The sequence below is a fragment of the Delphinus delphis genome, chromosome 2 (genome assembly GCF_949987515.2).
Source record: "Delphinus delphis chromosome 2, mDelDel1.2, whole genome shotgun sequence".
Classification (NCBI taxonomy): Eukaryota; Metazoa; Chordata; class Mammalia; order Artiodactyla; family Delphinidae; genus Delphinus; species Delphinus delphis.
The window spans coordinates 77,587,221-77,611,051 of NC_082684.1; the positions used below are offsets into that span (position 1 = coordinate 77,587,221).

Sequence of the window (23,831 nt, forward strand, 5' to 3'; positions counted from 1 at the left end):
TAAGGAAAAAGCCAATAAATACACATAATTTCGCTCTTTGAAAAACAGCTAAGACAAAAAACCCAACAACAATATAATAAAATGAAAGACTCGTTAAATAAACGAGGACCTAATTCTGAAGACGGAGGGGGCATATTAAGTTCTGAGAAGAAGTGCAGGGGCTGATACAGAAAGGACAACCCTGGGAGACGGTAGTAGTGAAGTGAATGAGCTTCAAGACCAAAGAAAGAACCCAGTGAGCAGCAGCTTCTCCCCTCCCACGGCAAAGTCACGTGTGTGGGGAACAAATCACCGGATCCAAGGAACACACACTGTCAGAACACAAAGAAGCAAAGGCTATACACTTCCGAGGAAGGAGAATTATGACCCAAGGATTTTATACCACGGAAACTGTTCACATATAAAGTCAAAGGATGATAGTCCAAAATATGCAAAGACTCAAGAGTAGGGCTCTTACAGAAGCAACTACATATGATGAATCTGGCCAACCAAGAGATAAATCAGGGCTTCCCTGGTGGCGCAGTGGTTGAGGGTCCGCCTGCCCATGCAGAGGACGCGGGTTCGTGCCCCGGTCTGGGAAGATCCCACATGCCGCGGAGCGGCTGGACCCGTGAGCCATGGCCGCTGAGCCTGCGCGTCCGGAACCTGTGCTCCGCAACGGGAGAGGCCACAGCAGTGAGAGGCCCGCGTACCGCCAAAAAAAAAACAAAAAGAGATAAATCAAAATAAGAGTTTTGGAATGGGAAAGTCACAGTTCAAAAGGATTGGCTACACACTGAATCATTTAAATACAAACCAAGGTAAACAACTCAAGGAACATTAGTTCTAGAATATTCCAAAATAAAATGTATGTGTTATAAGGAATTACATAGCAAAAAAGGAAAGGTAGAAAGGATAGGAAGTAGCTAGAAATGTAAATGTACTAAACTTGCTAATCTTTTTTAAAGTAGAGAATTAATGATGATTTTATCTAAATGATAAATTAAAAATATGAGTTGTATGATAAAGAAATTCAGTTTTTAGCTTCATCCAACAAGACAAAGTTGCAAAGCAATATTATGATCCAACATGTGTAAGAACTTACACATGTAGAAAACACCTGGAATGGTATACACCAAACTGTTACTAGGTGGGGTGATCTGGGGTGAAGAAAACAGCAGACTTTTAACTTTACATATGTCTGTACTGTTTGATTTCTTTTTTGAATAAGTATGTCTTACTTTCACGATACAAGAGAAAATAAACAAATAAAAGTCATTAATGGTGGCAGCATCACAGCTCGAGGATTTTAAATCTTTATGTCCTTAGTTGTTTCATTAACTAATGGAGAGACAACAGGGGCATATTTGATCTAGGGGCTTCTTCAAGCCTGGCTTTCTACCTGTGTGGAGTATAAAACACAGGTACCAATATTCACAGTGCTGTGAGAATATGAATAAAATATAAAAAGTCATATGAAGAAGTCTTTTTCTGGTCTGACATTTCAGAGTTGACCTTTCTTTGAATGTTTTTCTTTTTTAAAAAGAGAATAATGCATAAGCTTTTCAAAAGATTGTATAAAGAAACACATACACATATAGATGTATGTATATACGCACATAGAAACTGACAGAATAAGAAAAGATATTGAGAAAATATTCACAGATGCTTAATGAAAGTAAAGATACCTTCCCTAAGTGAAATTCTGTATTAAACAGAAAAAATTTTATTAAGTTTCTTGTTGATTTGGTATAAAATATGGTTATGACTTTTGTCTGCCCAGTTCCTATTAAAGGATAGAACTATTTATCTATATTTCATGTAAAACAATAAGGAAAGCTACATAACTCTAAGGAATTACAATCATAATCAAAATAAATTAGTCATTAGTCCTCCAGTTGATTTCTTGAACTCTAGAAGCTACTTAAAAGCAGTAATTATGATGACATAGACATTTCTTCAACATTGTTTGGTTATTAGCACATGATTTCAAGTCATCAGTTCTTGAGTTCTTGAAGGAGCCCAAGTCTTGTCTTTACTTTATTGAGAAATTGCAATTAGAATTTATGTAAGTTTCGATGTGAAATGGGGATTTACCATTGGTTTGTTTGTAAAGGTATCATAAACTGAGGAGGCCCATGGAGCATGGATACCAAGGGGATGTTTAGATTAAATAATTTTAAGCACAGATCAAAATCCTTCAGTATCGTTGACTGAAAAGGCAGAAAAGGGAAAAAACGTCTTCCAAGGATAAGACTAAGTCTAGGGTTTGGCTAACACTGTGTTTATCTTCCTGATCTTCCCCGTGGATTTAAACAGAACCACACAACACACGGCATTTGATGGTGAAAAGCAGGCGGTCACCGAAGGCCTCCATCGCTCCAGGCAGAGTAGTGAGTAGAGCAGGAAGCTAAGCACCTCAGCAAATCTGCCTGTTCAGACTCAAGACCATTGAAGAGCATCTCTGCTTTCAAAGTGTGGACTTGTCTAAAACTACAGCTAATGTGACAGCCGAGAATGGTAAAGGTCCAGGGCTGTATCACACAGAAACTCATTAAACACTAAAGCAACCGCCTCACGTCCCTTGAGCTTCTCAGCAAGCTTTAACCACAGGAACTCTGGAGGCTATTTGGAAACTGTGATTATGAAAAAAGAGACATTTCTTCGACATTTTTTTGGCCACCAGCACATGATTTAGCTTGGCTATATTGCTGCTCCAGCCACATACACTCTGCAGCTATCGCCAGGGAAGTCATACATCTCAGAAGCCTCATTAACACATTTTATACTGCCGTAAACATTTCATACCCTAGGCTCAAAATCACCAAGCCATTTCAGTGAGCATTTCGCTTCTGCTGGATTGAAAAGATGCTATTGTTAAATGTTTAAAGACTTAAGTAACACATTCAGCCTGAACGTGTTAGCTTCTTTTGTTCGCTAATTACCTTTCAACATAGATGTTCTTTCCTGTCCCAAGGGAGTAGAGGCTGCACAGTATATGGTAGCATGAAATCTGCACGTCACCCACTGAAAAGACCAAACAAGAGCTGTCATTCCTGTTCATCAATCCCAGTGGCCCACCTCCTGCACGCAGAAAGGGTCTGCAAACAGAAAACATGTGGTGGCATCACCTAAGAGCCAAAGAGCTCTCTCTCTCTCTCTTTTTAACAAATATAGCCCCTCTCTACTCAAATGCCGGTTGCTGAACTGGGAGAGGAAACACCAACAGAAAAACACCCTCCATTGAGCTATCCCAATTCCTTTGTAGGACTCCTGACACAGATCACATTGCTTCTCAGGGAAAGGAATCACTTGACTAATGAGTCCTTCCATATGGGTATTTTTTTCCCCTCCAATAGAGGGAGACGCTGTAATCGAATTTTATCCAGAGCACGATCTCCTTCTTTTGAAAGGAAGAATGCAAGAAATCAAAGAAGTTTGAATGAGCTTTTTGTTCCTTTCTTAGGGAGATATGTACAATGTCCCTACCTCTGCAGAGACAGAGCAAAATTCCTCCTGTCCACCTGTTCCAAGTCCTCTGATGTTTTTCAAAAGGTAGTTCAACTGTATCATGATTTTGCCGTGTTTCCCAAGGGAAGGGCGTGTTTCGCTTAGGAACTTAATGGGCAGGCTACGTGCCTCTATTAATGTATGGAACTCATGATAAGACTGGAACCAATTTAACATAAAGAGAACTAATTTAATTTTTAATTTTTCAACAAGGAAGTGCATTGTGTCCATGACACAGAGTAGCGAGTTTGAATGTTCCCCTACCTGTCCCCCTAACCCCATGGAAATAACTGATTTTCCCTGTCGAAGGCTATGGAAGACACAGCCTTGGCTACTGACAACTGGTTAAACTAATTAAATCATGTGCCACCATTTAAAGTGTGAAACTGAAGCTTGGTGGCAGTATAAGAGGGCCGGACATGGTACCAAATGCAAACTGAAAGAAAACCAACCCACTACGGTCTTCTTCTGGAGGCTTAGACAATGAAATGTTAGCAGCTTCTCTTTGCTCCTGGTATCCAATGAATACATTAAAGCTTCTTTACAGGAAAATTGGTGGTCTGGGAGCAACCTATATCTCTTGCTGGATTTCTCAGATAACCTATTCAAATTAAGTGAGAACACAATGGCTGAGAGCTAAACCAGTGGGTGGGAAAATTCTGGTCCTGAAAAACAGTGGGAAAAGATGAAATATTATATACTCAAATTTGGGCATTTCTTCCCCTCCAAGAGTCTATGACTTCATTTTTAAATCTAAGAAGGGAAAAGTGTGGAAGAGTTCTCTCTACTCTGTCCTCAAGGTCAGCCTAAGGGAATGAGCCACACACGTCCTATTGATCCGTGGCCAGATGTACATGAATGCATGACGGGCAGCAGGTGACTCACAGAGTAAATCCACCCCGAACTGATGCTGGGCCACATGCTCAAAGATGGACTTCAGGATGGGGAGCAGAGCCACCGTGGTGTAGTTTATATTCTGAGAGACGCCTTTCATCTGCGTTCTGGAATGGGTAAACTTCCCGAGCTTCAGGTTTTCTGAAGTCTTCTCTAAGTCTTCGGCTGCATTTTCAAAGAATGCTCGTAACCCGGCCTTCACCAGCTCTGAGCCTGACTTCATGACTGTCCTGTAAGCAAACAATGTTCAAAACCAGAAGCATAATCTGAATCTTTGGCCAACCCCCTTCTTGAGACTGGTGGCTTGCAGTGCAACCTGGGCAGATGTTTGACACCCCACTCACCTGGAAGACACCGAGTCGGGAGAAATGGACAGAGTGGTTATTAGCACCCAGAAAGAAACTGGGATCCACAAGCCCAAAGGGCAGGGGGGTGGGCAGCAACTGGAAGGCATGCTTGATTTGAGGGAATGACTGCTCAACTCTTTGGAAATGGCAGGACGACTTAGAAAGAAACTGATATTGGTCACCTGCTATCTATATAATATTGCAGCTGGCTACATTCTTCTGCAAGTATCTAATTAAAAGGAGGGCGAGGGGAGCTTTTCTTCCAGCTCCACATGGGCTCAGCAACTTTCATAAGGACTAGTTAGAAATATTAGCTCTCCTGTGATGTAGGACCTCTTAGAGAGAGAGAACAGAGAATTAAATCAGCTGAAGCTTAGATTTCTATCAGTTTTCAGGGATGTTCTAGCTTGGAGAAGGGGAGTGGAGAAGAGCCAGCCCCTTTTAAAACAGACAGCTTAATCAGACCACCGAAAAAAACATGTGGGAATGGAGATTAGCTATGGGTACCTGGGGCTTTCCCTTAAAAACTATTTTATAAAACTTAGAACTGGAACAAAGCCTACAAGTCATCTATTCTTTTCCATATTTCTACATCTTATTCACAAGATTATGACAGGCTTGCTATAAGGACAGATGCTTTTTATCTACAGCATTTTCATGATAGTCATCCAGCCAATCAGAAAAATAGAAACAAGGAAATAAAGTCAGGGAGGCTTGCTGTAAGTATTTATGAACCACCCTCCTCAGGTTTCTCAGGAATGACTACGAAAAAAAAAAAAAATGCAGGTCGGTGGAGGTCGGTACATTTAAGAAAGAGGACTCTCTCTTAAGGCATTTTGCCTGCTTTTGGGAATAAAGATTCCTCGTCCCAGTTGCACCCCTGGGATGCTTTGGTCTGGGCGTGAAAATGTTGTGCTGTCGTAATATCTCCACAACATGTTTGTTTCTCTCCGACACTTGAAAATCCCCTTTAACTACCTTTAACTTTTTTAAAAAAAACATTCTTAGTTTGTAGAGGATTTTCATCATCTGGCCACTCTTTCAGGTTGGTGCCTCTCTTCTGCGTTGGGTTTTGGGATGTGTGTTCTCTCAACTTTGACAAGGGCCCTGCTTAATGAGTGTGTTAAAGAAAACTCCCTGTCAGTTATTTGCACTGCTTCTCTTTTTTATCTCATCAAATAATTTATGTTTATACTACCAGAATACACACACACACACACACACACACACACACACACACACATATATGTATGTATGTGAAAGAAAAGGAAGACTTCCTTTCTTGTTCAGCCATCTTTCCCATCAGACCCTCAGGTCATGGGCTCGAATCTATCTTTGTCTTTGATCTTCTGGTAATCACATCCCCTCCTTGGCCATTTTGAATTCAGAGTGCTACGGGCGCCCTCTCCCAGGAGTCTTATGGCATTGCCACCCATCAGGCAGCTCTTCCTTTTTCTTTTTTTGTGGAGAATTAGATACGAAGTGGTACTTTGCCACGTTACGTATTTTATCTTCTGAAAGATGAACTTCTCAGTAAGAGAAGACAAGAATTGATCAAATGCTCAGCTTTCGGTATCTGCCATGATGGTGGCTCTCCGTCATGTGAGCTGAGAAACAGAGTGTGCTAACGTCATGGTGGGATCCACCTTTTCCCCATCTTCCCTTTTCTCCCCAGCTCCTGCATAATGGTGACACATCTCCTCTTCAGTACAATAATAAGCAAGGAGAGAGGGCCAGAGAGGGAGTCCTGAGAAACGACTGGAAAATTCTGGGCACACTTACCTTGTGTCAAGTGTCTGAGCTAAGATGTGAAGACAGCTCACCATTGTAGTAGAATCGTTCCCTAAAATCAAAAGTATCACCTGTGACTCCCCAAAGCATTCAGCCTGTCATTTAAACACAATCTTCTCAATAAGCATAAACAGCCCAGCCTTATTAACCACCAGCACACCAAGTGCCAGGCCTCCGTTCGGGGCCAAAGCATTTATCTCTGGCCTGACGCATGGCTTTATGATGGAAGTTAGAGGCAGGGCTTAAAGCATTCATTGGCGTGGAAAATCTGAGCTGTTCAAGGCGGGAGAGAGGGGTTTATCATACTTCAGACCAACTTTCTATGGCAAATGTAGGTGACACCTTAGTCCTAAGGCTCAGCTTGTCTGCAGGAGCCACAGATGAAGGCAAAACACAAGTTCAGGGTAATTACAGAGGGTGAAGCCTTTAGCAATACTTCTCTTACCAAAGAGGGAAATCCTATGTCGAACAAGAGCAGCGAGTTTGCAGAACAGGCTGAAGCAGAAAAGAATGAAAGTCAGAAAGGGACAGAGATTCAAGGAAGACTCATTTGTACCCCACCCCTTGGCCCCTGTGCAGTAAAACAAAGTGCCTAGTACAACACCCCGGGAAGATGCACTGTGTTCCCCTCAAAGTATCCTCTGGACCACACTAGGACAACATGTGGTTCCCACTGTCCTGCTGGAGAATCACGAGAGGTACCTTGCAGGCAGAAAACAATCCTTCTGCAGCAAGTACCATGTTTTGCAATGAGCCACCTGTTGCAAACCACCTGTTGCTACAGCGTACTATATGTTGAAAGGTTCATCTGTAGAACATTCATGGATAAACGAGGATTCTGGAAGGACGCATGATTTTTCCATTACTGCAGTGGATTGCAAGCCCCTTCTGTAGCCTTCACTCGGGGGAACAGGGTGTGAGGCCTTAGTTGGAGGTGCGCGAGATGGTGGGATTGGAAGAAAGTTAAAGGTTCAGGTATGGGCAATACTGTGCTGAACCAGAAACATTTCAAGAAATGGCTTTTCTCTGACATCTCCATTAGCCTATAGGCCTGACTGGGTTGCTGTCCTATCTGTGTCTTTGAAGCTAGGAAATCCCATCTGCTACACTTTCGTGTTTTTTGACCCTATTCCATGCTTTCACCCATACTGTCTACCATGGAACCCCTAGGAGTCCAGTTGTGTCTTACTGTTTTCCTTTCCACAGTGTCTAATAGAGGGCTTTGTGCAGTTAGCAAAGAGCCCGTGGATGTTTCTGAACACACTCCTGATAGCCCCTGTCTAAGGGCACTATGGCCATCATTTGACCTGTGTTGCTGAAGTCCGTGGGAGGAGATTCCTCAGAATGCTGACATTACTTGACATTGGCACAACTAGGTAAGAACTTAGCAATCCCTTCAGAAAGCAGTCCTTCCTGGTGGAACAGAAAGAGGGGAAGTAAAATAAAATCACCTGGTACAGGCCATGGGCTGCCAAGGTGAGACCTAGCTGAAGTCCTTCCCAAGATCTTCTTAGAAGTCATGGGCGTCTTGCCCCACACAGGGCAAAAACCTTTAGGGGACAGCTCAAATAGAGAAGAAATCCATCCAAGTGTTGGTGGGGATGAAAACTTGTTCACCTCTAAATGGTTTTCAATGAATACCCTGAGCCTTTCTGGGCTGTCTACTGGACACCACAGCCAAAGTCTCTGCTGCTTAGTCATTTGTTTTTGCAGTGGAAATAAGTTGGAAACACTGGCCTAGAGCTTAAGAGAGCTCAGAGTAAGTTAACAGAAATTTGGCAGCCCGCGAGTGTGAAATTAAATATGAACTGCTGCTTCTTTTCTCTTCCCCGGATGTTTGTTTTTTTTCAGAGTTATGTATCTGATGAAAACTCATGGAGTTGGCAGAGATCCTGGAGGAATATGAGTTTCTGTGGCTCTGCCAGGACTAGCTGGGCTGTCGTGGTGAAGCGACCTCATCCCGCTCTGTGTTTTAGCTTTTTCTCGTCTGTAGTCAGCGACTAATCACATGACCCTTTTAGCCTGTAGAATAAGGGGCTGATAAACTCAGTTATTTCTGGCAAAATGCTTCAAAATGAACCCACTCTGTATAAATACAAAATTAACATTTTTCTAACTAAAGCAGATCCTCGGGTTGTTTGATCCTAATATAAACGTGGCTCCCCTTGCTGTCAGAAGTGCTTTCTCAGGTATGTCAAGGCCGGGGCCTGAAATTTCCAAAGGCCCTTTTTTGTTGCCTGTGGGACCCATGATTCAAGCAGAAGCACTGTCCTTCACCCAGAGTTATGAGGGGCCAGAGTCCCCAGGCGCCTCTCTCTCATCTCAGAATTTGAAGGTGATAAATTAAAGAGATCCCAGGGGAGAGATTGCGGAAAGCACTGGTGAATTGCATCAGATGCAGAAGAGGTGGGGTATGGGCGAAGGCTGGGAACAAAAGGGGTCTGGAGATGTGAGCACGTTCAGTGCCGATGTGGCCACTTCTATGGGAGGGCAGCGGGCACACTGATGGATCTGAAAGCTATTTGCAAGGCCGATCAGCGAGCTCCAGCTTCTATTCCAGCTGTGACAAATGGTGCCTGGCTGAACAAATGTTACATTTCCATGAATTAATACCCTAAGAAAAACAGATGAAGAGAACAGACACACCTGCCCTCTGTTGGCTTATCTGAGTATCTCACTTCGCTCTCCATTTCCTTAACTTCTTACAAAAAACACCGGTGTGTCATGAAAATATCTAGGAAATCTTGGGTCAGTAACTGATTCTAAGTGTATCTCATTTTGACATCATGCGCTCCTCCCTGCTTAACAAATATTAATGTCAGAAGTAATTACAGTGTAGAGAAAATGGCACTCGATCTGGATAGAGAGGGCTACGCTTTCATTCTTGCTCTAACTTACTACCTGGGTCACTTTAGGCACTGGAGTGAACCTGCCCAAACCTCAGTTTCCTCATCTGCAAAATGGAGATCATAACACACAGGTGGTTCCTGGAATTTAAAGCATTGTGGTGTTTCACAATGATATTTCCACAGGTGGGCAATAACTTGTGCATATCAAAAAATCGAGCTCACTGCTGAGCCATGCTGTGCTTGATAAATGTTAGCTAAATCCTAAAGTTGAATATCCTCCCAAAGATGGTGATATTCAATGGCTGGGCCCTTATAAAATATAAAGTACATTGTTCACCATCAGTGGATGCCAGGGAAAGGGCTGATAGACTGCCTTTACTGCAGTCCTTAACTCTTTGCCATTTAGAAGTCTAATCCATCCCTTGTCATTCGTAAATCAAACACAGAGAACCTGAGGCATAGTGGTACCCACTTGTAGCCTGACCATGAAGCACCTGCTTTGTTCTCAGCTCTGCTGAGGCATCCACGTGTCATGCCTAGTGGAATGAGAAGGGAAGCTGGTGCTTTTGATGAAAATTTGTTTCCTGTTAGGAATTTAAATTGAATTATGTCACTCTAGATTTCAAATCTCAGATCATCCACACCAAGACTTGTAAGATCTGATTCCTTAAAAAAAAGTTAAGCTTAAAAAGCCTGAGAAGAATGAGAATGAAAACAGTCTTAATCCGTTTCTTCTCAACGTTGTGTGTTTGCTTTTCCCAAGCTTCAGAATTACCTTCTCCTTTTTCTAAATGTTATTTCAGGATAGAAGCTGACCTGAGGATATAAGTTTCCCCCAAGCCCTACTGATACCCCCAAACAGTGCACCTCTCTCGGTTGCCAAAATAACATACAGATAAGTGTGAATAAAGTCACTTTCAAAACCAAGATGATAACCAAAACCTCTGAGCTACCCATCATCAGGCCACAGTTCATTTCTCCAAAAGATTCACCACTGAAGCCCCAGGAGGCTGGGGTTTTACATAAATCACAGGAGCACCGTGACCTTCTCTTCTGTAGACTCACCTGGCCACCATTTCTTTCTCCTTATGAGAGGCGTACCCGCTGCTGCTAAGGGGCTTCAGAGGGGACGAGAGGAAGTAGAGGCGGTGATTGGTAAAGTACTGGTCAACCAGTGGGAGAAGAACCTGAAAGATCACCAGAGATGAACTTCTAAGAGGCTGGCCAAAGCCCTTCCTCTGGTTCCTTTGAAAAAGTTCATCCTTAATGAGCAAAAAGACTCTGGTCCCGGAATTTCTAGGAAACTCTACCCTGGGAATCCCAGTTTCCAAAACATTTTTTTTCTTCTATGCCTGTAACCGGAGGCCTTAGAAATATGTGAAGGGATAGGGCAGGACACTGACTAAGGGCCCAAAGAAATGCACATCCTGAATCAACATTTTCAGGGGTGTCCTGTAGGACATCTGCACTCAGATGTGGCTTCTTGGGCGTGGCACCCAACAGAATATTGAAGGCATGGCCCAGCACTACTGGACTTGACCATCCTGTCTCTGCTTCTCAGAACATGGCTACCCCAAAGTCTCACTTGTATTTAGTCCTCTGAGTAGGGTTATGTGGCTGAGACAGCTCACTGGCACCCACATTCGTTCTTCCCTTCTTTCTCTTAGCAGTAGAAATCCCCGTGTTTTATCTGGGCATGGGGTCACCCAGTTAAAGCATGCATTACACGCCTCCCTTGCAGCTAGCTGAGGCTGAAATGAGTAAGTTCTAGCCACTTAATAAAACAACATTTATTAAACTTTAGAACTTTAATAAAACAACAGCTTGCCCTCCGCTATCCTTCCCCCCTTTCTCACAGATGTGGTACAAGTGAGTCTGGACCACTGTCAGGGACCACATCTCAGGAGATGAGAGAGCATCAAGAGAGGAAGAACCCGAGTCCCTGGGTGACGACGTAGAGCACAGCAGGCTGCTTACCTTCTCGGACCACCCACCTGCCTCAGGACCTTTCCACAACAGGGAAACACACATCCATCTCATCAAAGTCATTACTGGAGTTTTGGATATCTTTGTTGGATCTGCTTAACTTGTACCCTAAATTGTACAGATCCCAAGAAGAAGGTAATCCGGTTAAATGCAGAGAGTCACTTACTTTGGCAAAGAATTTGATCTCCTGGTCATGGGGAGACTTTTCAGTTTTCCCACTGCTGACAATGGTTTCTACAAAGACAAAAGTGACACAAAGTTGACCAGAGCTAAAGAAAACAAAAACAAAAAGAGTCACAGCATTAAAGAAACAGAGCAGCTTTTCGTCATGAAAAGGCCATTTGATTTTATAAAATATCTAATATTTTACAAAGTACTTTATAATTGTGAGGGTTGGTTATTTCTTCTAGGGTTTCACTACTCTTTTCTCTACTCTACTGATAAGAAGGCAGCTTCAGAGAGGTTGAGTCATATGCTCACAGGCATAAAACAAAATGATGGAAAACTTAGAGGAGGATGAGTTATGTGAAAAATGACAAATGATTCAATCAAACCCAGAAGGGAAACCAAAGACAAAACTGATTTTTTTTAAGTGCGTGTGTGTGTGAAACCTCAGCCACTGTGTCTTTCCCTAAACCATATGTTTCAAAGAATCATGAACAGCTACAGTATGAAAGCATCGTTCTTCATAAAAGGAATATCTAATTCCTTTCGGTATTATGAGAAGCACACATTTTTCTGATATTTCACAATGATACTTACCCAAATGGGCAATAAACTCTTGAGCAGCATCAACATATTTCAGGATCTTCTTCAAAAACTTATAGGCAAACCTCTTTTCCATGGAGGAGGCATCCAGCCCCATAGCCTTGATACCTCTAGATTGGAAATGGGTAAACCCCAGGGAGTAACAGAGATAACAATGTGACTTTGGTGCACAAGCAATTTTCTCCACGTCAACTCTGCTTTCCAAATGTTGATGGCTATGCTGGCTTAGCGACCTGACTCATCATTTGACTCATTTCCCCTTGCACTTGAAACCTGCCTCTGTGAGCATGCAACACCTGAGCTACAATAATTTCTGAAAAGGTTTTTCAGAAAGATCTTTGTCATTCATTCAACAAATACTGAGCTGGGGATAAATCAGAGATGCAAACACGAATCCCTGCGCTCATGGAACTTACGTGCTTGCTATAAACAGGTACGAACGCTACATAAAACGAAATATAAATTATCTGGGGACTTCCTTGGTGGTGCAGTGGTTAAGAATCCGCCTGCCAATGCAGGGGAAACAGGTTCAAGCCCTGGTCCGGGAAGATCCCACATGCCGCGGAGCAACTAAGCCCACGAGCCACAACTACTGAAGCCCGTGTGCCTAGACTAGCCCATGCTCTGCGACAAGAGAAGCCATGGCAATGAGAAGCCTGCGCACCGCAACGAAGAGCAGCCCCTGCTTGCCACAACTAGAGAAAGCCTGCGCGCAGCAATGAAGACCCCACGTAGCCAAAAATAAAATAAATAATAAAATAAATAAATTTAAAAAATTATCTGGAATGCTGTAAGTTAATAAGTTTTGTGAAAAAAAGAAAAACTAAAGCAAGATGAAAGGGCCCAAGAGTACCTGAAGTGGGGTTGAGCAGACTGTCGTGTTAAATCAGTGCTGGGCTTATTGGAAGGACGACACTGGAGTATAGGCTTGAAGGAGGTGAGCCATAGAGACATGAGGGGAGAGAGCTTTCCAGGCATAGGGAGCGGGGCTGCAAAGTTCCTGAGAGGGCACATGCATGCTGAGTTGAGGCCAGTGTGGAGGGATGGAAGTGAGTAGGCAGTCAGAGGGGCGTGGGGTGGGCAGTGGAGGCAACCGTCAGGGTGCCGTGGGCCGTCCTTAGCATTTTGCTTTTGCTTTGAGATGGGAAGCTATTGAAAGTTTTGAGTAGAGGAAACGACATGATATGACTCACATTGTGACAGAATTACTCTAGTTGCTAGGATTAAAACTGACCGAGGGCAAGGATTGAAACAGGGGGCCCAGGAAGGAAGCCCTTTCAGCAAGGGCAGTGACAAAACAAAGGGTGAGAAGTGGTCAGATTCCGGGTATCTTAAGGGGAGAGCCGTCAGGATTTCCTAAAGGATTGGATGTGGGTTGAGGGAAAAAGAGAGGAGTCAAGGTTTTTGGTTTGGGCATCGGGAAGAACAGGCTGTCGTCAAGTGATGGGCAAGTTGAGGATGGAGCAGGTCTGAGGCATGGGAACCTAGGGTTTCTCCTTGGTGACAGGGATGTTACCACCTTATCAGTACATCCAAGTGCACACCACGGGCTCTGGCTCAGGGTAAACCACTACAAGGGTATGTTTGCTGAATTCAGTGGTCTTTTTCCTTTCCCCCTGCTATTTCCTTGATTCCCTTCTTAGAGTCAAGAGGAATTTTTCACTTCTGTGAGCAAGTTATTTATTGGCAAATCATAGTCTGCATGCATCTTGGTGTTAAGAACAGGATTAAAATGACGAGGGGAGTCTTTCTTAAATGCTTCCCCAGAGGCTGTCTCCTGCTGCCTGACCTTTCCCACTCAACAATACAGCAAATAGGTTTTGTTATTTTTTCATATGAGCTACAACAGAAATATTTGTATAGATTTTTACTTAGGTTTCTGCCACTCAGTGGCAAAAATTCTGTAGGAAACTAAAAGAAGAAACAGCAGCTGGCTCAGCAGACATTTCTTTCAGGAGGAATGGCTTATCGAGGTGGGGACACTGCCTTGTTTTTCGTTCTACAAAGGACGCCGCAAGCACAGCCCATCACCGACACCTGACCAGCGGGGGAAACAGGTTCTACCTTTAAGACTTAAGCAGCCCAGACCATCCTCACCTAAAACATTTGTCTAGATGATTCTGACAAACATAAGTTTGAGAGAAAGTCTTAGGAAATCATGATTCATTCAGTCTCTCCAGTGGAGTTGCCATCTTTGTTCAAAGGTTGTTGATGTCGCTCATCTTCCCTATTGTTATTATGGCATTTCATTAAATATCACGTAAAACAAAAAAACACAAGTGTGAAGAGAACTGGTGATTCTGTGAGAACTAAGCTGCATATTTTGCAAAGACCTGCGATTGTAAGTTTCCAAAAACAGCGTTTCTGAATTAGGTGTGAGACAACCGTAAAAGATAGGGAGGAAACTGAAAAAACAAACAAACAAACCCAGAATACTGCATTTACATTGTTTTGTATGTACCTTAATTCTCTTAACTGTACCTTAACTGCTCTTCAGCCCAACTTCCAGAGCTTTGAGGAAGCATTATGGATGTGGTTTATAATTCCAATCAATAAAACAACCAACAAAGATGAGATCTGAGGGCCTATGGTACATGTGAATGAACGCATGTGTGTTTGTTTTAATTAAAATTAAATGTTTAAGGTATAGATGTATAATTTGTCACGATTCTCTGCTGTAACTGATTTTTAGAAATTGATATCGACCAGTCTTATTTCTGTCGGAAGAGAGGGCTTCACGCTCCAGAATAAACATCTATTCCTTTCAAAAGACTCAACCGCTATCCTTACTCTGATCTGCTTTGCAGGCAGGTGATCAAATATCTAGAGCACGAGAGACCACACGAGCCTGCCCCTGGCCCGCTAACGTCACCTGGAAGACGACTTACCTGGAAACCACAATGCCGTTCACTTGGAGGAACTTAAACAGGTCCTGGGCCTTCTCCCGGTCCCTGAACTTTTCCTTGGCAGTCAAGGTGTCATAAGGTACCAAAAGAGGGTGACTGCCGCCACCTGGGGTCAGTAAAGTGAGAGATGACAAAATAGGTGGCTCTTCCTTTGCACTTCTGGGAAACACACCTGCCCCCCAGCTCACCTTCTGCAGGAGATGCTGTGAATCTAGCTCACCTTTGCTCTCCAGCTCCAGCTTCTTCTTCTTGGCCCAGATATTGTGATAGTTCTCAGCTATCACCTCCACCATCCCCTGTGTCCCATCAGGGAGATGACAGTCAGAGAGAAAGCAAGCAAGAAAAATGGGTTCATATCTGCCCCGCTGTTGCAGGCAGCCTCGGGAACAGAGCACCACCAAACGCTAATGGCACATTGCTGAGTGTCTCCCATATTAATTAGTCTTTGCTTATGCACCCCGTTAGTTTTATATCTTCCCATACACACAGAAAACAATTTCTAATTCTGTCCTTGTCTGGTAACTTATTATCTTGGCAGTTTGATGCATTTCTGAGAAACACACATTTCCACTGGAAACTGCATTCTGGTGGCACTCCATTTGTCACAGGAGTGAAGTATTTTACTCCTGACCTGAGATAGGGAGCTGGGAGTGGGGGGGGGGGGTCAAGCAAAACTCTAGGATCCCCGAAAGCCTTTAGCTTTGCACACTAAAAATAATCACGTGTTGGAGAAAACTGCCGCACATAAGATTTCTCAAATAGAATGCATCTTTATGAGGTTCATAAAATAGTGACCCGGAATGAAGGGTGTACTTTGGAAAGAAACTTTCTTTAAGGTCCAAAGCGTTGGTCTGATGGACTCTCTAAGGAGTAACGGCCTCAGGCTGGGGCCGGTCACGGTCACTGACATGTGCACAGGGGAGGAATGGGGGTGAGGAAGCTTAAGCCTTTAATTTCATCCTCTTGGGTGTAAGTCCCTAAATCCTACAATGATGACTTGTCTGTACCACCAAGGGCAACTCAAGTGAATCCACCACGGGATATGCGATTGTCCTCAAGGTTGGGGGGCCCGGTGTGAGCAGTCCAGCAGCCCAACCCAGGGGCCACCTTGTACATTTTCTCCTAGTTGTTAATAGCTTTGTTACTAGTTATTTCTCCTGGCTGTTATAAGTTCTGTTTTGGGTTTTTGTACAGTAATTTGCTGTTCGATCTTCCTTCTATTGAGTCATGACCTGCTATGACGTCTCCGGAAGAAGCGCAAAGCCTCACCTTCTCAGACTGTTGGTTAATTCTGCTGAGACTGTGTCAGATGAGTGGCCTCTGCTCGTTGTGGCCCTCTCTAATTTTGATATTTCAGTGGTGATATGTTTTAGGCATTCTTCCCCCTCACCCCTTTCTAGAACATTCTTTGGAGGGCAATATGTCCTGCACTTGAGGGGTTTTAGAAAGTCCGTTACGATGTTCTGAAAGTATCAACACTGACCTGGAGCTCTCTGGAGAGCACAACATTGGAGAGATCCAGGGGAGCAGGGCTGTAGCTGTTGCCCTAGGAAAGCAAAGGCAGAATCACTGGGTTTCCCATTACTTGCCTTAGTCTCACCAGCATCCCTGACTTCAGTGGCCAAAGATATGTCCCGAAAGATTCCCAGGGCTCACTGGTGGTGGGCCTCATCTCTGATACCCTGGGGATAGCTTTCCCAGATTCTCCATGGGTTCCATTGGCCTAGTGTTGGCCTCTGGGCGTGATGGTCATACCTGGCTGGCCTGGGACACGCTTCGAAGCTTCTCATTTTCCCGCTGTTGAAACAGGGCTTCTCCCTCTTTGGTCCTCTCTACCGTCCAGCCCACAGCCAGCATGGTTTTCAGGGACTCTCTGGCAGGCCAGCGATAAATTTCCTTCTCCTGGAAGAACATTGGAGCAGAAGAGCTGTGCAGGGCACGCCCCAGCACTGTGGCTGGCTTGTCTCCCGGAAGAGAGGTCCTCCCGCAGTGGTGGGGGGCTAAGCGGCTCCAGCTTCCTCTCACTGGGTCAGAATACCCTCTGCAGCATCCCGTCTGAAACACGTCATCCGTCTTTCTGAGGTTTTTAAGTATAGGACCCCACAGTCTCCTGCTTTTAGAGGGAATGTGCCAGACATATCCACAGTTTGTGGAGAAAGCAGAACGAGAACAGGAGAATGACTTCTTCCCTCCCCCCACACCCCAGCGCTGCCACCTCTGCCTCCTCTGTGCCCCGCCCACTGCACAAGCATCGCCAGCCCTGGACCCACCCCTTTCTCTCCAGAGTGACTTCTGTCCTCTAGTAGGTATTTAAGATGGGACACGTCAAAATGCATTTGCACAAAGCTCTCCTCCGAGCATGGGAAATAGACATTCTCAGATTTAGAATTCTCTTTCGAGCCACGCACAATTTTATAACTGGTCAATATGCACATAAAGATACACATGTCATCCTTTACCTGTGACACTCGGTCTAAAGCCTGCAAGGAACTCTTACTGGTCGCAAGATAGGAATTCAGAGTTGAGTTGAACCAAATCTCATAACTTAAAAAAAACACAAACAAACCGAGAGACCTGTCCACGTTTCCCTGGGGACTCTCTCCTCTATTCTTTTTATCCGTCACGATTGGAAGTCCTTTCTATCTGAATGTTCTCCAACAATGCAAGTCCCCCCGCCCCCTGCAACAATCTAACAGAAGCCCTTCCTAGTTCAGTTACAAGTGAAACACAAATGCGTTTTGGCCCAGCCTCTAAGTGCTGATTGGTGCTTCTCTCTCCAATGGGCTTTCAGAACCAAATAGCAGAATGGGAGGCTGGGTTCTCAGAAACCAGTCTTGAGGCTGTGGTCCATGGGCCAGCTCCTGAGGAGTCTGCCGAGTCCTGGGAAGTCTCTGAGGAACTGGATGGTGAATGTGCCCTCCACTCCTCTGCCATCTGATATAATTCCCAGGGGAGGGAAATTAGCATGGCCTGGTCCTTACCTTCTCTGTTAACGTCTTGAAAGGCCTGATCAATGGATGGGTCTTCACATTTTCATCCAGGGAAATTCCATATTTCCATCCATTCTGACTCTGTAGAAATGTTCTCAGTTCAAATATCCTTGGCACCCAGTGAGCCCTGCTATGTGACCCACATCCCAGCTTCAATTTTCACTGAACAAATAAAATAATGGAACGTGACGGAGCTTGGAAATTTCCCTCCAAAACGTCTAACGGATCCTTCAGGGCTGTCAGGCTCTCTGCCCCCTGAATTTTGAACCCTGCTCCTTTATTTCTTCTCATTTTAGTTGCTGTCCCCTCCACTTACTCGCTTGTGTTTCAGGCCCACTACAGACGGAAGCATGCTTCAGAAGACCCGAGAACAATGCTTTTCAGAACCATGTGTCCCAGTCACAGGCAAGGACAGATGTCAAGGCTGAACGCTTGTGAGTATTGGACCTACTGGCCACGGCGTGCAGGAGGCTGCTCTGGTTTGCACCCCTTGCCCGCCAATCCCACAGCAAAGCTCTAGCAAGGCATGTTTCTAGAATCATAGAGGTTTAAGAATTTCAAAAGTCATGCAACAAACATCGGTGGAATGCCTATGACAGTAGGTGCCAAACTCTGTCCCAGGGATGGTGGATACAGAGATAAATAAGGCTCTGTTTTCCATAACCTCGCAGCCCAAAGACTTCCGGTGGCTCTTTCTCAGCCTCTGCCGATGTGCCCTCGTCAATGTGGCTGTTTCTCAAGTTTCTGTCTCTTCTCAAGGAACACTGTCCCTGCGGGATATAATCTAGGCCCATGGTCCCTAAGTGGATTAATCCCAAATCAGCGTTTCCAGCCCAGATCTCTCTCCTAACTTCCAGACCTATTTAAGCTCTGCTTGGATGGCCATAGGTACCTCTCAACAGGTCTGAAACAGCACCTGGAATTTCACTTCTCTCAGTGGCCCTTCCTCTCAGGTTCCCTGTATCTCCATGAACAGCACTAGCTTACATTCACTTTTCAAGCTGGAAGTGTGGGACTCTTCCTTCTCTGCACTCTCTCATGTGTGTTCAACCTCCCAGACCTATTGGTCCGCCCCTCCTTCGCTTTCCTGCCAGTGCTCTAGCTCAGGCCGCCGTCAGCTGTCACCTGGATTACTGCAACGGCTTCCTGTGCGGTCTCCCGTCTCCAGTCTTGCTGTCTCTCACGGATTCCATTTTCTACACCACTGTCAAGTGGTTTTTATAAAATACCCTGCTCAGGGCACTCTGCTGCTTTAAAAATTTCTGATTCCCAGCTGCCATCATGGTAAAAATCCAAATTCTTTCTGGCTTCTACTGCTGCAGCAAAGATCTTTTTGGCCCTCTAGGCTCATGTCCTGCCTTTCTTCCCCTGCCCTACTCCGTGACCCCAATGTGTCGAACCAAGCTCCCCTAAAGCCACCACACTCTCTTGCTTCTCGGGGTCTGCACCCACTGCTTCCATGGCCTGCAGTGCACTTGCTCCCCTGTGCCTGAACAATGGCCCCTCATTCACCACACCCTGTAGGTGTCAGCAGCTCGAGGAAGCGTTCCCGGACCCTCCCTATTGGGTTGGGGTCTCTTCCTGTGTGCTCTCACCCCGTGCTCATGCCCATCACAGCATGGTACAACCTGTTTAATGGCTGCTTTACTTGGTTTCTCCCACCGATTGTGGGGTCCTTGAGGACAGGGGAAAATACTCTTTTCCTGTCAGATTATCAATGCCCACCTGGCAAGGGTGAGCAAACTTGAAGCTTCCAGGCTAGTGGATGGGAGAGATTCATCAAATACCACGCCAGTAAATGCAGAGTTGGTAACTGGTATATATAAATGTCTAACTGTTGCAAATCCAACTATACAAGACTGCTATAAAAATACTGGGAAGGAAAAGAGCAAGGTGCTAAGAGGGCCTATATCTGAGAAATCTGGGAAAGAGGCGTCCTAGGAATTCACACTTGAACAGATTTTGAAGGAGGAATTGGTGAATGGTGTTTTCACACGTGTGAGTGCAGATGGGTACCTGGCTCAGACAGGGGGCAGATTCAGGCATATGCAGAGAGAGAGAGAGAGAGAGAGAGAGAGAGAGAGAGAGAGAGAGAGAGAGAGGGGGGGGGGGGGGAGAGAGAGAGAGAGAGAGAGAGTGTGTGTGTGTGTGTGTGCGCGCGCGCATGAGAGAGAGAGAGAGAGAGAGAGAGAACGAGCCTAAATGAAGGCGATATGGCTGGAGGGCAGAGGGTGAAGGGAGAGATGAGGCTAGAGATGGTAGCAGAGACCAGATTAAGCAGTGCCTATCAGGCCATATTAAGGATTTTGACGTTTACCTGAAAAGAGTTGGAAGTTATTAAGGGATTTTAACAAGGAGAAGGGGCTGGGTTGGAGAACTTGACCCATTTGGGAGAATCTGACCAAATTTGCACACTGAAACCATCACTTGCCTGTAGCGTGAAGAACGGACTGGAGAAAGTGCACGTGGGCAGACTAGTTAGAAGGTTATCACATTGTCTGGGTGAAAGATGAGAGCAGCTTGGACGAAAACCACGGCATGGGCACAGAGAGAACCATCCACATTCCAAAGCGACAAGGAGGTAAAATGCACATGGCTTAGGGATGGATTGGATATTGCGATGGATTCATGTGTCGTCATCGGCTGCTTTTGTGCTACACCAGCAGACGTGAGTAGTTGCAGTGGAGACTGTCCGGCCCACAAAGCCTAAAATGTTTACTCTCTGGCCCTTTACAGAAAAAGCATGCCAACCTCTGCTCTAGAATCATGAGTATTAGCCCATTCTACAGATACAACGATTGGAGCCATCAGGAGCTCTCAACAGGGGTTCAGGAGAGAATCAGAGCAGAGGCTGAGCCAGGGCTTCAAGCTGTCCCTCATCCAGGGTGCATCCAGGCAGGTGGTTGCTGCGGCCTTGCTGTGGAGACAGGTCCACCGTTACGGGCTGTAAGCTGCCTCTGGGCAAAGGCCCAGTGCTTAACTGGCTGCCCACAGGACTCCGAGATGTCTTTGGCATTCCTCCCCATGTGCCTGCCAGCATTAAAGGGCTGACAGAGCAATTAAACTTATTAGCAGCCTGACCTCATGTGGTGAAGAATTTTAAACACCAGCTGGACAGGCTTACTGATAAGGGAGAGTCTGGAAGTTCCAGCACTGCCCACCACAGGAAGCCGCGTGTCCTCCCTAGAATAAAATTCAGCTTGCTGGCAAAATGCAAGGGTAAAGCTTTCCATTCAATTTTCCCTTTTTCCGACACTACGTTCAAAGGAAACATTTAATAAAAGCCTCCGGCCCCACGTTAAGCCCTTATGTCAAACACACGCAAGCATGTGCTTGGGCGCCGACTCCAGGAAATGCAACGTGAAGACAGACATGAACACTCCCAAAAGCGATCGTTTTCTTGAGAGACACAAAAAGCCGCATCAGCAACTGCCCCGCCCATTTCTCCGATCTCCACCAACCCTGGGAAACTGCCGCTCAGAAATAACGAATGCCGTTGGCATGGCGAGTCTGTCGCTTAGACAAGTCAGGCAGACTTCCAGGATTGGACCCTTTCATATTCTTGGGCGGCTGTTTTTTTCCCCTGACAGTTATGGGTTGGATGAGGATCCCTACCTTATCACAGGCCCATTTATCATGTGAGTGCTCAGCATACTTGGTGACGATGTATTCCAATTTTTCAGGCAAGGAGAAACTGTGAAACGAGGGGAAAAATAAAATTACAACCTCCCCAAGCACTTCAGTCACGTGTGCCGAAAAGATGGCCAGAGCTAACAGCCATCAGAAGTGGCATGTGATCAACCAGTTAACCCCAAATCTGAAGGTGGACCCCAGATGCAGTGACCTTCCTGAGCTCAAAGCATGTCCAGGACTAGGTCGCAGACACACCCACGGCTAATCAGAGGGCGTCTCTGCAGCAGCCTCTGCTTCACAGGTGGCCTCCCTCCAGCTGCTCTGGGTTCCCTTGGCTCCTGGGCCACAACTGTCCGGGTTAGACCGTGAGAATCCCTTCATCCAAAGACACTGTCCTGCCATCTCACAACTCCGATCTGCGGAAGGCAGAAGTGGGTAGCTACAGGACCAAATGATCCAAAATAGTGCTTGTCTACCTTTTGGGGTTTGGTGATTCATGTTTAAATACTGAAATCATGGCAACCCAGTAGGCACACCTGTCAGTTCTGTTAGCCCTGCAGCTTTTGCCCCTTCTGTTTGGCAATACGCCTCCACTTCGCTTTAAGGAATAAGTCTTCCTGACTTGCGTGCAGGCTTATGTGAACTGTCTCTGAGGAATGGCTCTGATGAGGCCAGTCTGGCTCACTCTTCCTGGAATTTGAATCTTTTTTTTTGTTTTTGGCTGCATTGCACGGCTTGTAGGATCTCAGTTCCCCGACCAGGGATTGAACCTGGGCCACAGCAGTGAAAGCACTGAATCCTAACCACTAGACCACCAGGGAACTTGGAATGTGAATCCTCAGTTGAGTGAGACCAGGACAGCAAACTCTTCAGGGTGACTCATCCAATGTGGACACCTGGAGAATGTCCATCTGGTCACTCTGCCTTAGTTCCTGCCCTGGCTGAGGCCTGGGCAGTCAGCCTTTCACTAGGTTTTAATAATGACCCCACATCCTTGCAATAAGGCCCTTTTCTGTTTAAGTTTTGGTCACAGTCCCCATTACTCATATGACTCAAAGAGCCATACTGACGTCAGAGGTCTATTTGAAGAAATCAGAACTCTCAAAAAAACACTGGGCCTTCCCTGGTGGTGCAGTGGTTGAGAGTCCGCCTGCCGATGCAGGGGACGCGGGTTTGTGCCCCGGTCTGGGAAGATCCCACATGCCGCGGAGCGGCTGGGCCCGTGAGCCACGGCCGCTGAGCCTGAGCGTCCGGAGCCTGTGCTCTGCAACGGGAGAGGCCACAGCAGTGAGAGGCCCGCGTACCGCCAAAAAAAAAACGAACAAAAAACACCGAATGAGTCACCATTAGCACACCACTGCTTGAGTACCGCATTGTCTCATAATGTTTATAAAAGCGTCCGAGTGATCACACCTTTTGTCCTCCTTCAGCACACTTACGTTTTCATAGGGCCAAGTTCTCCAAATCAATACGTGCCTTCCCTTTGGCCTTAGCTTGAAGGCTCACCACACCCCTTACCTCTTCCTTACAGCAGGTTCAATTCGGTTTCCCACCATCCACTCAGCTCAAGGCTCTGCTGATGGAATATGTATTTACTTTTCCCAAAGATGAATTTTATATGTTATCACAAGCTGACAGCTCCGGGGAAGGGCTGAGGCTATGGCTCTCATCTGAGAACTACTGCCATAAAACATAAGTTCAAGGGGCTCACAGAGGATGCCTCCTTTTCCCTGCACATTCTACAGCAGTTTTGGAGCTTTTCATTGAAACTGCAGCTGGAGATGAAGCCTGTATGCCCCACGACCCATAATCATAATTGGGGCCGTACTGCCAAAGGCAAAATTGAGCAGATCTTGTCTAATACTTTGTCCGTGGCCTAATCATCACCAGTGAGGAATGCTGGAGGATCAGGGGGAGAAATGAAAAAGCGCTATTGTAGAGTTTTTCCAAAGATCTAGCATCTGTTGGCAAAGAGCAGGTCCAGTCGCTCAAATAAGGACCCCATGTTGTTCTGCCCTCACACCCTGAAGTCCTGCTGGAGCTCAGCTGAGTGTTATTTATGGAGATGTTTTGATGTATGATGTTATTAGTACTGTACAGGCCTAATTCACAAAGAGCAAAGATTTTGTCAAAAAACTCATTAATAAATTAATTGCATCATTTGTCAGGGTTCTTGCA

At 45.4% G+C, this 23,831-nt stretch overlaps 1 protein-coding gene across 1 annotated transcript in view; it reads right to left on the bottom strand.

Moving 5' to 3' along the window:
- Window positions 1–23,831, bottom strand: part of RYR3 (ryanodine receptor 3) — a 361,766-nt gene that overhangs the window by 80,056 nt on the left and 257,879 nt on the right. Inside the window, exons 52-64 of the mRNA XM_060002247.1 lie at window positions 21,636–21,714; window positions 18,012–18,101; window positions 16,786–16,932; window positions 16,514–16,576; window positions 15,251–15,326; window positions 15,013–15,136; window positions 12,119–12,234; window positions 11,523–11,590; window positions 10,436–10,557; window positions 6,967–7,016; window positions 6,513–6,573; window positions 4,375–4,613; window positions 2,925–3,006 (exon numbers count right to left, since the gene is read on the bottom strand). Coding sequence (XP_059858230.1) covers window positions 2,925–3,006; window positions 4,375–4,613; window positions 6,513–6,573; window positions 6,967–7,016; window positions 10,436–10,557; window positions 11,523–11,590; window positions 12,119–12,234; window positions 15,013–15,136; window positions 15,251–15,326; window positions 16,514–16,576; window positions 16,786–16,932; window positions 18,012–18,101; window positions 21,636–21,714 — 1,317 coding nt within the window. The remainder of the gene's footprint in view (window positions 1–2,924; window positions 3,007–4,374; window positions 4,614–6,512; window positions 6,574–6,966; window positions 7,017–10,435; window positions 10,558–11,522; window positions 11,591–12,118; window positions 12,235–15,012; window positions 15,137–15,250; window positions 15,327–16,513; window positions 16,577–16,785; window positions 16,933–18,011; window positions 18,102–21,635; window positions 21,715–23,831) is intronic.